At 51.3% G+C, this 14,271-nt stretch overlaps 1 protein-coding gene across 1 annotated transcript; it reads right to left on the reverse strand.

Annotated features, from left to right (window-relative positions):
* Nucleotides 1-1,740: 1,740 nt before the first annotated feature.
* On the reverse strand, nucleotides 1,741-13,049 carry TMEM26 (transmembrane protein 26). The gene is made up of 6 exons (XM_063306291.1): nucleotides 12,858-13,049; nucleotides 6,575-6,653; nucleotides 4,529-4,627; nucleotides 3,829-4,058; nucleotides 2,936-3,012; nucleotides 1,741-2,266 (listed from the first exon to the last, which is right to left on the reverse strand). The coding sequence occupies exons 1-6, from the start codon at nucleotides 13,046-13,048 to the stop codon at nucleotides 1,845-1,847; spliced, it is 1,098 nt and encodes a 365-aa protein (XP_063162361.1). The 5' UTR covers nucleotide 13,049; the 3' UTR covers nucleotides 1,741-1,844.
* Between the last annotated feature and the right edge of the window lie 1,222 nt (nucleotides 13,050-14,271).

Raw genomic sequence — 14,271 nt, forward strand, 5'->3', positions numbered from 1 at the left:
GGGGACCTGGGCCATGAATTTTTAACCATGTTTCTTTGGAGAGACCCTGCAGCTGACCTGGATTGAATGGTTTTATGGACCTGACTGTCCACTCCCCCTTGGTGGGAAATGGTGCCAGAGCATCCAGCGCAATGCCCATGTTGCCTCTTCCTGCCTGCGGGACCTGTGGCGGCTCTCTCTTGGGATGACGTGCTTGACCTGGACCTGGGACTTGACCCGCCCGCTGGTCCAAGCGCTTGCCTGTGTCCGTCCCCCACCCCGCCCCGCATTACAGTTTCCCACCAGCCAAAGGGCTTGGTGGGAAGGCAAGGAAGCCAGAGAAGGACCAGAACACGGCGGCCTGGAAGGGCCCGAAGCATCTGGTGGGATGCCGGCACTGGCTTTGCTGGGGGGGGGGGGCAACCCTGCAGAAGCGGGGGAGGAGGCCAGCGAGGTCAGAAGCCTGGTGCCACCCCTCCATGCCCCTCTCCTCCCCCACATTGGGCTCCCCCTCCCTCAGATCAGAGGAAAGCCAGTGGAGGGGAAGCAGCCATGAAAGGGGTCGGGGGCAAAAGATCCCTTCGCCTCCAACAAACACACGGCCAGATAGACATTTCCCAGGCAAACGCAACTCTCTTTGTTTGTTTATTTACTGCACCTCCTCCCCTTACGTCAAAAATTTGTGCTCAGGTTAGACGAAAAATCAACATTCAGAAATAAAAGAGAAGAAAGAACAGCACCCATCATATCAAAACTGAATTCGTCCGTAACAAGGCTCTGAACACTTTTTTTCACCAAAAATAATAAAAAGTTACTCTAGGCATGCAAGCCTTTGATCAGCTAATACAATATTTCATTTCAAAGGCCGAAACTGTTCCAAACAGAATGACTGGGGCAGAGTTGTTGCTTCGATCCAAGATAAAATCCACACCGTGCTGCGGAGGGGAGAGAAGACCTGCTGGGCCCCCCGTCAGAGCTTTCCTCACTGTTTATTCTTGCCGGCCTGCAACGTCGAGGGCCGGAAGAAGGCTGCCTCTCCCAGCCCTGTGGCCTCGAAGGCGCTCGCCTGAGATCCGGCCCACCCACTTGGTCCCCTGCCCCTTCCCCAGGAAAATCTCCCTGGGTCTGGACCCTTGAGAGGCTGCCCGCTGCTTTGTGGAAAAGAGGCGACATACGCTGGGTAGAAGTAGGTGGACTGCAACAAGGGTACCCCAAGCATGACACTGGTGCAAAACACAGTGGAACGGGGTGGGGCGGCGGGGCAGTGACCTGTAATCACCAGACTGTGCTATTGCACATGGCTGGGAGCTTCCTCTACGCTACACCATACACCGTTCTCAACCCACGCAGGGAAAAGGCACTTGCAAAACCAGCCATTGCTGCGTTCACTGAGTACACAATGCTTCTGTGACAGACTGGAAGAAGGAAAATGCTCTTTCTGTTTCTTTGTGCTTCCACATCATTGTCAACATTGAAATAATTCTCAGACGAGATCAAGGGGTTCTGCATTATGCCCCAGACGTAAACCTGAATTTCAGGCAAATGTTCTGTTATTGCAGGGCCCTTAAGCCCACCGTGGAATATGCAAATGCCTCGCATTAAAAAAAAAAAAACAGAAACCAGAAAACTGCTTCGACTGAGTTGCATCACATATACAGTGGATAAATACAGTGGACATTGTGTCAATCCACCTAATCAATAGGACGGATTTTGTTTTCTCCAGTTCCCACTTGAATACCTCTCTCTGGTTGTCAGGATCAGACGTTCCTCTGGCAGTGGACAGACGGGGCTGCTTGCTAAGGCCAGCCCGCTCCAAAGTGGCCAGCGGAGGAAGGGGCTGGTCCTTGTGCAGCAGGGACCGTGTCTCACAGGTGCTCGGCTGAGTCTGGGAAGGGGTCCCCCAGGGCTGTGATGGTGGCAGCCGAGTCCCCTCTGTTGACCGCGCAGTTGGTCAGGAGGCTGAGGGAGCTCGGCTCACGTGGGCACCATGAGGCTGCTCCTTTCTGGCCGTTTGCCCTGCGCTGGAGGGAGGCATGGAAGTCCAGTGATAACACCACCAGGCGGTACAGCTGCAACATCACGATTAAAACATTCTTAGCTGCAAAAAACACGAGCATCTGGTTCACAACTTGGAAATAGCTCATCAGGATCAAGCGCACCACCAGAAAAGGGCCGTCCTGAATGAACAAGCTGATGCCGATGTTCCATAGGTCTGCACTGTGTCTGCAGAGAAGCAGATGAAAAACTTTCGTGGATGAGGCGCTTCGATCACAGTTGAGATGCTGCACTGGAAAGAAAGAAGGAGAGAAAGAAGAAAGGACGTTTCTTTCAGGACGTTGACACCCATATTGTAAATCATCAAAAGACAGACAAAGTTATTGGAGACAGCACAGTGTCTTAGCCAGAGTGAGTCTGCGGCAGCTTTCATTTCTTTGTATTATTCCATGGCTTATTTAATCACAGCTTACTGACTAAACCACGTTTGGCCAAGTGTATTTGCATTGTGATGAAACATAAGCTATAGCTTACAAACTAGAAACTCTAGTGGGCATCTAGAACCTCACATGGACTTGGTCAACCATCTTCCAGGTATATCTATCATCTATTTCTCTCTCTCTCATCTATCTATTTATAGTTAAAGATAGATACTGCATATTTAAAGTACCTTGGTCTCTCCTCATAAGTCTCCTGAATCACCTCATTGGCCTTCCCTGCACCTGTCCAAGGGTCTCCACCTCTTTTTTCCCAAAAGGGGCCTCACCTGCCTTGGCCTTCAGACAAGGACACATCTTTGACTGACTTTTCCCCAGTTCCACCTAGAGTGACCAGCCCTTTCTCACGTTCGGCGAGCTTGACTTTTCTCACAGACAAAGCTGTTGAAATAGTTTAAAGGTGGAAGAAAGGGAACTTCTTATGCTCCTGAGTAAAATCCTGGGAAATGTTGAGCAGGACCAACCTGCTAGATCCAGAGGGAACTGCAACATACTCCAAGTCCACACGGCTAGGATTGCATACACAAGGGCATCCTTGTTCCTGAAGAAAAGAAGGGCAAATGTTTCAGAGGCAAGGCACTGCCTTAATTAGGCCAAATGATTGATTAGATTAAGTAAGCGTCCAACTGTGGGGACTTACAATTAATTTCCTTAACTCATAAGATGGGAGGGGGGAATATTGTAGTCTGGAAATCATGAAATTGGGGGATGGAAATAAGGCTGAAGTTATTTTACTATACTAAACCATCAACTTTATAATAGCAAACCAAACTTCAGAAAAGCAAACTTTCCATCTATCAAAGACTAAAGTCTCCCTCCCTCCCTCTCTCTCTCTCTCTCTCTCTCTATATATATATATATATATATCTTAACTGGTTTGTTTTATTGCCTTTAAAATATGCACATTTAAATCATTTAAATCAGTTTTAAAGCATCACTTTGCAGGGTTTTTTTGAAATCGGGTAAGGCAGAACATTGCCCACTTTGACCAGAGCTAACAAGGGCTAAGCCCCCATGAAGCCAGAAGACAACTGCAGTTGAGAGTAATGCAAAAACACCATTGCTATTAACAGGACTTAAGAATAATGATTTCATCTTCCCTTATTCAGCCTGTTGGTCTTCATGTTCAATGTTTCATAACCCTTTGAAATTCACAATCCTATTCTTCTGGCTTATTCACATGGGTTGAGTATTGCACATTTATGGAAACCTGATGGTGGGGCAGCAGGGGAGGAGGGGCAGGGCCAGCTTCAACAACTGAGAGATGACCAACCAACCAAGGGACCCATGGCCAGATGGGGAGACCAGACCTCCCTTGTCGCTGAAGCTCCAGGGCTGAAGGCATCAGAACACCTACCGCACATTCTCTATTTCCAAGGTTTCACTGTTGAATTCAAGGATATCTGCTGCAGTGCCCACAAACAGAAGAAGCAGCTGAGACAACTGGTCCCTGGTGATTTCCCCACCGATGGGAAGCAGCCAGCGGCCCAGGATGAGGAGCAGGAGAAAGGTCTGATGGAGGCTCAATGTCCAGATGGGCTCACACACTTTGGAGAGTGTGTTGACAAACTCATGGGCCTGTTGCAGCTGCAGCAAAAGCAAACGTCAGAAAGCAGGAAAGCAAGGCCACAGGAGGCAGGCAAGACTGACCCTTTGAAGAACATGGCTCTGGTTCAAGATTTGTTCTTGCCCACCTTGCATGCCTATGGGGTGGTTGAGGACTGAGCAGGCCCTTTGCCGCAGAATCCCCCAACTCCTTCAGATTCCCTTCCCACCCCCCACCCCCATTGCCAGAAGAAATCATCTACTAGATCTTACACAACTGGCTCTTCTAAACTTGGTTTTACTTTTACTGAAGAAGATATTTATCATTTCAGTGCTCCTCATGGGCAGCCATAATGTGGTCATGGTTTTAAGCCCATCTTGCATCTCTGGGACCACACTGGTATAATTCTATTTCCTTTCTCCCCCTCCCCCCACAACCAGTTTCTTCCTGTGGAAATCTAAGTAATTTCAAAAATCTAAATTTTGATACCAACCACCACAACCACACTTACCTTTTCCATTATGTTGTTTGTTGTGGTACCATTTCTGTAACTGAGTTTGACATTCTTACTGTGGTTCTTCACAAGCTGTTCATATTCATTGGGGCAAAACTGCAATAAAAACTCAGCTTTAGTCTCTGGTCCTGCACAGACCTGAAATGGAAGGACCCCACTTGTCAATTCACAGGCTCACCAAAGGCCTTGATGGTGGCCTGTGGCTGAGGACACTTCCATCTGGGGTTGAACCAATGAGGGACTCTACTGTGGAAGAAAGTGCATTGGGGATCCAGGTAGAAGTTGTTCAGATCAGCTAAGGAAGCAGCCTAGACTCACCGAAGAGCAGATTCAGCATTGCCCCAACCTTGGCACACACCTGTTCCCCTTAGGTGAGATACAGACAGGTTTCCTATCAAGAAGACACACATCTCTGAAGAACTAGACAGGTTTAGTCAACCACTATATTGGACCTTGCTCTGTTTTGGATCTTCCTGGAACCAGCTATTTGCCTAGAAATGGTGTTCCATCTCACACATTCTGCATCTCACTAACCTGGTGCCTTGCTTCCCTGGGCTCACACGTGCATTCCTTGGTTTAGCCCCCAGTGCCTATTACATAAGACAATCTCCATATGTCACTCTTGGCCCAACTATCCCCAAGTGAAATGGGGAGCAATGCATCAGCCTGGGGCAGATGAAAGTCCAGTCCAGGGACCCAGGATAAGCCCTACATATGTCTCTTCCCTTCACTCGCTGGCTCCCAGTATACTTAGCTGTACCCAGAAGGCAACTACTGAACGAATAAACATCTTGTTCTCAAATTAATGTGTGTGAATGCTTTGCAAAGGGAAGCAGAACTCTAATGAACCTAGAAAACTTTAGGTAAAGAAATGAATCCGTTGACTTGGGCTGTAATACTTTCTCTCACGTTAAATCCCCTTAAACTTGAGTAGAAAAGACCCATTCTAGGCCCAAGGATCTCCACTGGACATTGAGTGACAGTGCTCCATGTGTCTTTTTCAAGCCGCGAGGCAGGCAGTGACAAGTCTACAGGCTTCACTCCTCCATGGCTTAAGCTGTGCCTCTGCTTGGGATGGAGCGCCACTGAATTTAAAGCATTTTGCTGCTGTGTACATAGGACTGCCCTGCTAGGCTGCTGTTCTTACGCAAGTGAGATGTAGCAGCATAATGAAAATGACTCTAAGTAAACAACCTCTGGATCATGCCATAATTCTCCTGTTTGTGTGACTTCAGTGAATTGGTCTGAATATTAAGCTAATGTTACACAATTATGTCCTGCTATGATGTGACTGCAGTACTGAATGTAAAATGCCAATGAGCCATGACCACGGGACATTAATATAATTGGTGCTGGTGGTGTGTAATAAAATAGGAGAAGGAGAAATGCAAATGAAACACAGAATACGCCTTTAATGGTAATCTAACAAGTGATAGTGCATGAGCATCTCTCTGTGAAATCTAGCATGAGACGGTGAGATGGATGATCTGCTCCGCTGATGCTGGCCCAAAGTCCTCCTGGTTTGCTATGCCTTTTAATCCATTCTGCATGGAAAAAGAAGGTCTGCTTTTGCAGCTGCTGATGCCAGCCATGTTCTTCTCCCAGGGAAGGTAACAAAGATGATGTATCTGGATACACTTACACAATTTTTATAACCAAGGCTGTGTTAATAAAGCAACCAAAAAAGGACAATCTAGGCTAATAAAAACTGGATTTTGCAACTGGAGCCATCATGCAAATTGACCACATCTGTATCGTCCCCCTTCCTTGGCTTCATTTATTTAGCAATGTGACTGATATAGAGTGTTTACTACTCCCTTCCTTCAAGGTGCATCAATAAATGCCAATGTTGTATCGTTGCCTAATCCAAAATGATTTCATATCTCAGGTAGAACATCCAAAGGAACCTGCTTCCTGAATTCAGGATATAAAAGTATAGGAACAGATGCCTCAAATGGGCTTCCAGGAGCTCAGTTTTCTTTGCCCAAGCCAAGGGTTTCCCTCCACCTCTGTCATGCATGGAAGAAACCACGAAACCCATACCTGATTTTTAGGCTGAAGTTCCAAAATCCACAATGATGGCACTATGCTAATGAGATAGACAAAGATGGGCGGTGAAAACCTGAGAAACAATAAAAAGTGATGGGTTTAGCAAATTGAGGAAGAATTGCAGAGTCCACTGTCAACCACTGAAGAAATAAATGGCATGGATGTGCTGTGATGCACTGAGTTGAGTGTGGACATTCATATTCCCACAGATGGGCACTTTGGTGCCCACCAGGTTTCCTGTTGCCCAGCTGATTTTTTAAAACAGCTTGTCTTGGAAACAGACGTGCAGCAAAGCAGCTGGAGCTGCGACATCCAGTGAAATCTTGGGACATCTGGCTCTCCAGAGGACTCTCCACCAGCTTGCTTAGAAAATGAAACTGGAGCCCACTGGCAGCCCCACCGTTTCTTGGAAGCCCGTCTGTTGCCCAGAGAGAAGGCCATGGTGTCCTGGCCTGGAAGAGAGAAAACTGCGAAGGGGGTGCTGTAGGGTGGGGGGCGTTTTGAATGCAGCAATGGGGCCATTTTGTCTACTGGAAAATGGGCTTTGGGTAGCTGATCCCCACCCCCGGCGCCCTTGGACAGAGCATCCACAGCATGCAATCAAAACTCTGAATGTGCTGACCACCCAAACTATTTGGGGACCCTTTGCATAAGGAATATGGGTGGGGGGAGATTTTGCTGTTCCCCCTCCCCTGGCTCATGCATTGCTTCAGTAGGGTGTCCTGAAAGATCCCTCAACCTTCACGGGGGGCAGCAGAGTGTAGACAGGGCACAGGTCCCCTCACTCGCCCTCTCCCTACCCTTTTGCAGCATCTCCAGAAAGGGCCCTGCCAAAGCAGCAGATTTGCCGTTCCTATCCGCTCTGGACCGAGGTGAGGCAGGATCGGAGGGCCTTTGAGGGTGCAAAGCAGGGGACCCAGAAGCAAGGCCCCACAGTTGCAGGTGGGGAGGGGGTTAATCCAAGGAGGGGGGCTGCTGAGGAATGAAAGGCACCATATGGATCCCTGGATTGCAACTTGCAATTCCAAGGTTTGGAGGGCCCTGTGGCCCCAAAGCTTTTATTTGTGGGATTTTTCCACATTCCTTTTTTCTGGAAAAGAGAAAGGGGAGGGCAAAAAGGAGGAGGAGGCCTCATAGCTCGCTACATATGGACTTCCTTCCCGGCCTTTCGGTGGGGCAATGGTGATGGCCGCGGGCCTCCACCGGGCTGCGGAAGCATGAGCCAGGTGTGGAACCAGGCACGGTCCGGGAGGGGGGAGGCTCCGCAAGTGCAGCAAGGGAGGCTGCCTGGACAGTGCCGGCTCCCCGCCACCCCCGGGATTGCAGCCTCCTCTGCTCAGCCTGGCTGGCCTGTAGCCTGGCTGATCTAAACAGGCGTCCTTCGCCGACCGGCTTGCTCTCACTGAGTCCTTGGCAGGGAGGAGGCGCCTTGAGAAGACATTCTTGGCTAGGCCTCAGTGTTCCTCCTTCCAGGGTCAGTCATTAAAAATGAATATATTATTCTTCCAGCCTTTTTATTAAGGAAGGAACCAGGAGTAACATCACTGTTGTTTTATCTGTAATTGGCAAAAAGCCTGCTATTGTGAAGCGCCGAGCAGAAGAGACGCAGACAGAAATTGGCCGGGAACAGAACAGACCAGTCTCAGCAGGGCAGCATCTACCGGGCCTTGGCTGGTCTCAGAAAGCCAAGCAGGAGTTTTGGAAGGGAAACCACCAGGAAACCCCACATTAGACAGGGAAGCTGAAGGAACACCCTGGAAGAAAGTTTCCATGCTGATGCCAGCAAAACAGAAAGGGGGTGTCCATGTGATCAGCAGGAATCACGGGCATCTGTCAGGAGCCCCCATGATGTCATGTTCTTGATCACACAAGTGACATGGCGCAATGTCATGGCGCCACGTGCCTCCCACTACCCCAGTTTTGTAGATCCCCGTGGCTATTGCGACTCCAGCAAGGCCACTGTAGGATACCCAAGCTCTTTTCCCCTCCCATCCCCAGAGATCCTTTCTGAAGGGGAACCCCTCTCTCTGCATCAGAGGCACCGGACCCATGACTTTGATTTCTGAACGGACTTTCACCCCCTAGGAGCACATTTGTCCAGAAGGGAGGCAATAACTTTAGAAATACACTCTGTACTGCTTAGCCTTTACAGCTTCTGCCCTAGGGCCACGTCCTCTGAGCTCGGTGACGTCTCTCGGTGGCCCTGGGGCAGCAGGAGCAACAGGGTCTCTCCAGCACAAGTGATGGGCGTGTGGGGATGGGTGTGTTTCCATAAAAGGGGGGGGGAGAGAAAATAGCAGTGTGCAAATTAAGATAACTAATTACTGCATTGATTAATTTAGCAGAGGCCGGGGCTCACAAAGAGGGGGGTGGTACATGCCCATGAGACCTCAGCCGGCGAGTGAAGGATGAGTCCCAGGCTGTCTCCTGAAGAGCAGGAATTGCTTTTAGGGAAAGAGGGAATGGCGGGGAAGCTCTCAAAGACTCTAGAGTTCACCCCAGTTCCAAAGTGGCAGAGAAGGGTATGTGAGTGCCATCTCTCTCCAGGTGACGTCTGCTGACCAGCAGTCCACATCCAGACCTCAGTGCCTCAGGTGACCCTTCGGCCATGACTGGATTTACAGTCCCCAGGACACAGCAGAGTGGGGGTGACCCATCATTTCAGAGACCATTTTTAATAGTTTAGCGAGTGATTTAAGGGACAAAATGCAAAACGGTATTTTGCAGAGAATATACAGTTAAAAGGCATTGTTGACATTCAGTCATTCTGTCATTTCTGACTTTTCAAGACCGAGGAATGCCATTTTGTCAATACTATCCGTCCGTAACTGCCCTCTGAGTGCTTGGAAGCTCCTGCTTGGGTCATCGGGCAGAGTGTCCGGCCACCTTGCTCTTCCCAGCTTCTTTCTTGACCACTTCTGATTCCTCCAAGCATTTTCTCCAGTGACTCTCACCTTCACATTGCCATGAGCCACCCAGAATCAATTGTCATCAAACAACACCCAGACTGAATGAATAAATAATATTATCTGTCCACCATCCAGATTGAATGGATAAATATTATCTATCCAAAATATCTCAGCTTTAACTTCCACTGAACAGCTCAGTCTTACAACATCTGGTACAGATTGTTTGGTTCTTCTAGCTGTCCAAGATACTCTCAATGGTTTCTCCAGCACTGTAGTTCAAAGCCATCAATTTAATAATTGAATAAAAGGCATACTTGGTAGATGATTTTAGACCATGATTTCAATTTCTACTTAACCACATAATCTATCGGTTAATTTATCTATATTAAAAACTACAGATCAGTGCAATCACATAGGTTCTATTTCTAAAAAAACATTTAAGTACTTAACTGTTCATTGGATTGCACCCCTCAGTTTGAATTTAAACTTCAAATAAGTCAGTCTAGATATGAAGCCAAGAACTTTGAAGCCTTTGCCAAACAGAATAGAACAATACATTGTCAAATAGAAGGAATCAGTGCAATTCGTTGGAATACAAAAGCTTCTTGGTTGATGATGGACAGCCACTTTGATACTGGGCTGAAGTTTTGAAATGAAGCAGCATCACCAGTGGAGAAAAATGCACTTAAGTGTCCCTTTTCAGTCAGAAGCACACCAGATCCTGACTTGGGCAACTAAGCTACTGCTCAGAGAACCACCACGGAAGGTTGGGGACATCTTTGAAGGCTCCCCATCCTGCTAACACATGGGCTTCTCTCCAGAAAGCAGGGGCTTTCAGTCTGGGGAGGGGGAGAGAAGAAATGGATACCCTCCATTAAGCAAGGCTGCTCCTTGAATCTGGGTCACAGAGAAGACATGGACAGGACTTTATCCAGGAGCTCTATCAGCAATATGGAGCCTCATCCAGATTTGTCATGGAAGTTTCTCAACCCTGTTCTTGAACTGAATATGTACTGACAAGAATGAAGAAAATCTGTAGATACTAGGAGCAAGCGTTGGAGATGACTTTTGCATGCCTAGCAACGCAGGCACGATCCCCAGGAATGATGGTCCCCTTTTGCTAAAGCAAAGGCATGGATGCCCCTGGCATGCCTACCCAGCAGGTGGGTCTAGAGCAGGGGTTCTCGCACTGTGGGTCATTTTTAACTAGGTGTGCCCAGGCAAAGTGGGAGAACTGTCAAAACGTACCCTGGGCTTTGCTCCCTGTCCAGCCTGCACAAGCCCAGGGGGGTGGGGGGGGGGCTGTTCTGCAAAGACTGAGGACCCCTGTCAGATATCAGCTGGAGATAATACATTTAGTTCTTGTCCCACCTGAACCCCAAAGAAATCATTCATTTTGTTTGGTTCATGGAGGAGGGGGGTAGTTTACATGCATTCATTTATCATTTCAGAGTGTTGCAGTATTCCAAAATTTGAGAACTCTGGTCTATAGAAATAGCAATTCCGTGCATAAGAACAATCTTTCAGTATGTATAGAAGAATATGTTTGAAAAATGGGAAGCCATGTGGACCATCCTTCCCCCATCCCAAAGGGGCACCTTTGCTCTTCTCCTTGCAGAGATGATGTGGTTGTTTTCCCTACCAAAGAGCTGAACCAGAGTTGCAGAAGAAGGAAGACAAGTCCGCCTTGCAGCTGGTGGGATCAGAAGTCAAGAATCTTCCCCCATTCTGGGAAAACAGGCCACTTCCCAACCCCCCTCTCTTCTCCTTCTGTCCTGCTTTTATCAGCCCAGTTTTGCCGTTTGTGGTGTGCCACCGCAGGCATCAGTGTCTCCTGTGCTGGGTTTGCATCTGTGGCTTAACCTTCCCATGTTTTTAGAGCGTTTTCTTGTCCTCGGTGCCTCAAGATGCAAAAGGTCATAGACTGAGTCAGTTCCCACAGTCCTCACTGAGGCGGGGAATCCAAGGACAGGGAGGTATGTCTGGGGTCTGCCTTCCTGTCCCCACTACATCCTTCTTCTCTGGCAGCAGGTCCTTCCTCTCTGCTCCCCCGCATATAAATCCACCCACTGCCCGCCCCTCGCCCCAGCTCAAGCTCCTCCCCAGATCCTGCTCGGGCCCAGATCCTGCAGGCCTGTTTTTACACCGGGCTGGCCAGCCCCTCCGGCGCCCTGGGCCCCATCTGCAGAACTCAGCCTGCCCAGGGGCTGACGCCTTCTCTCCAGGGATCTCACGTGCTCAAGCGGAGATCCAGTCTCCGGCTGCTCCTGCAGCTTCCTTGGGCTGCCGCAGAAGAACTGTCTGTCCCTGACCCAGCCTTCCTCTTCGCCGTAAACCTCCCTAAGAAACTGCACAAATTCCGTGGCTTTGCTTCTCACGAACATGGTTAAAGTACATTCCTTTCAAAGAGTGGCGGAAACTGCCCTCGATATTTAGCGCTGATCCCTCCAAGCTGGTGCCCGCTCACTCCCAGCCCGCCCACCCGCTCCCCCCGGGCCAGCGGGAGGTTGTAAGCTAACCATCTGCTGGGCACTCTGAAGGGGTGCAGTCATTTCTCTCGCTTCTCTGGTCTCATTAAGTTCTGCCTTGTGTCAACGGGATCTTGTGCACCACTAGTCTGAACTGAGTAATGGGCGGAGGATACTTGCCACCGCTCTGTTCAACAAGGCTCCCACTATAATCTGAAACAAGGGTACTTGATGTGACCCTCCCATTCATTCATTCATTCATTCATTCGGGGTTTTTTTTAACGCAAGCAAACTATCTGATGCCTGAAGCCCCCTGGCTCCAAGCTGGGCACACCACAGCTCTGCTGAAGGGACCGTCTCCTTTTCACCGCCTCAGGATGAGAAGTCCAGTCCCGAACAAAGTTTCCTCCTCAGCCGGTGAGAGGGCGGGGAGTGGGGTGGGGTGTGGTGGGGGATCAGGCACACCAACCCCACTGTTACCAAAGCCTGCCAAGGCTTTCTGCAGTAAAAAGAAAAGTGGGGTCCTACGTAAACTGGGCACCGGACAGGCTGTTACTCTCAAGCTTTCTGCCGCCGGTTCTTCACCTCCGGAGAGGATCTTCTGTAAGCTCAGCACCCAGAACTGCCCCCCCCGCCGCCCCCTCTGGCTGCACGTGAGGATGCTCTCCAGAGTGCCTTCCCAAACGCTGAGGGGCTTCCTGAAAGGCAGATTTCGGGAAGTCACCCAACACCAGCGCGGAAGGGACGGAGGGAGGAAGAAGGAAGGAAGGAAGGAAGGAAGGAAGGAAGGAAGGAAGGAAGGAAGGCAGGCAGGCAGGCAGGCAGGCAGGCAGGCAGGCAGGCAGGCGAAGCGGAGCCCAAGGGCAGGGGCGAGCCCGGGCCGGCCCGCCGGCCGCTCACCATTTGTAGCCTCTGCCGCGCTTCAGCTTGAGCGTCAGCGCCGTCTCCAGGCCCAGCGGGAGGTTCAGCAGCGCCAGCAGCCAGTACCGGCGCTCCCGCGTCGCCTCGGCCACCCGCCAGACGCCGAGCAGAGCGTGCAGGGCGAAGAGCAGCCGGGTGCCCAGCGCGCTCAGCAGCACCAGCGCCTCCATCCTCCGGGCAGAGCGGCGGCCGGCCACGCCGCGGGGCCGGAGCGCGCCGTCGCCTCTCCGCGAAGGGCCCCGCGGCCGCCTCGTCCCTCCCGCGCTTCCTGAAAGGGGACGGGGATCGGGGCGGGGGCGGGGAGGGCAGGAGCCCAGCCCAGCCCAGCCCAGCCGGGCGGCCGGGGGCGGGGGTGCCGCTGCCCCTCCAGGGCTGCGAGAGCGGCGGACTCCCCACCCCACCCCGTAGGACGGGCGTGCGGCTCTGCCGGGGAGGGGAGCACAGCGGGCCGGCCGGGGTCATCCGAATGATGCAGGAACACCCCAGCCAGCCAGGCCTGCTTTGGGGGCTCCCGAGGGCCCCCTCATCGGGTCCGTCTCCCCGAGAAGGGCGGGCGGGCGAGCGGGCAGGCAGGCAAGCTCCCTCTTTGCAGGCGGGGGGGGGGGGGTGTCAGGGAATCCCCCACCCCGCTTTTGCTTTGTGCCGAAGCGCGATCCCCCCATCACCGCTAGCCCCGGGGCTTGGCGAGATCCCATGAGATTTTCAGCTGCGCTTTCAGAACGACCTAACTGTAATCGGGCGGGCGAGGGGGGGAGGGGGGTCACTTTCCGAGGCTCCAGATGCTCCAGCACCTGCCTGCGAGGGCTGCCGCCGGGCTCCCTCGTTCAGGAAACTCTCCTCTTTCCTCCTTCCGCCCCTCCCCCTCCCTTATTTGCAGTAGTTTTCCCTCCCTCCCTCCCCTGGGGTGAAAGGGACATTTTCTCTGTCCTCCAGGCCGCCTCTGGGCCAGGTGAGGCTGAGGAAGGGGGTCCAAGGCAGCCTGGCCAGCCCCACAGCCAAGCAGAGGCCAGAAAGGCTTGGCTCTAGATCCCAGTGCCTCCGAGCCTTGGGTAAAGGTGCTCTGTGGCTGTGATTATTCCAGGACCCAGCAGAGATGCGCAGTCTCAAAGCCTCCTGAACTGCGGAGCCTCCTGGCCGGATCCACCCGGATGACTTCCATGGATTAGCGAGGCAACACTCATGGAAATCCAGCGCAGACCCAGACAGGACTGGCTGCTGATTCTGACCCTGAGATTTTAGCACCCTTGACCCTCGGGGGGGGGGGCGGTGGGGGGAGGGACAGGGTTTTTTTGGGCATCATTCAGACATGTGGAGTGACTCTGCCTTGCCATCACTGTGGCTTTCACCCTGCCTCAGTACAGGGAGCTTCAAACCAAGCAGGGCTGACTAGGCT

The sequence above is a fragment of the Candoia aspera genome, chromosome 6 (genome assembly GCF_035149785.1).
Source record: "Candoia aspera isolate rCanAsp1 chromosome 6, rCanAsp1.hap2, whole genome shotgun sequence".
NCBI classification, from domain to species: Eukaryota; Metazoa; Chordata; class Lepidosauria; order Squamata; family Boidae; genus Candoia; species Candoia aspera.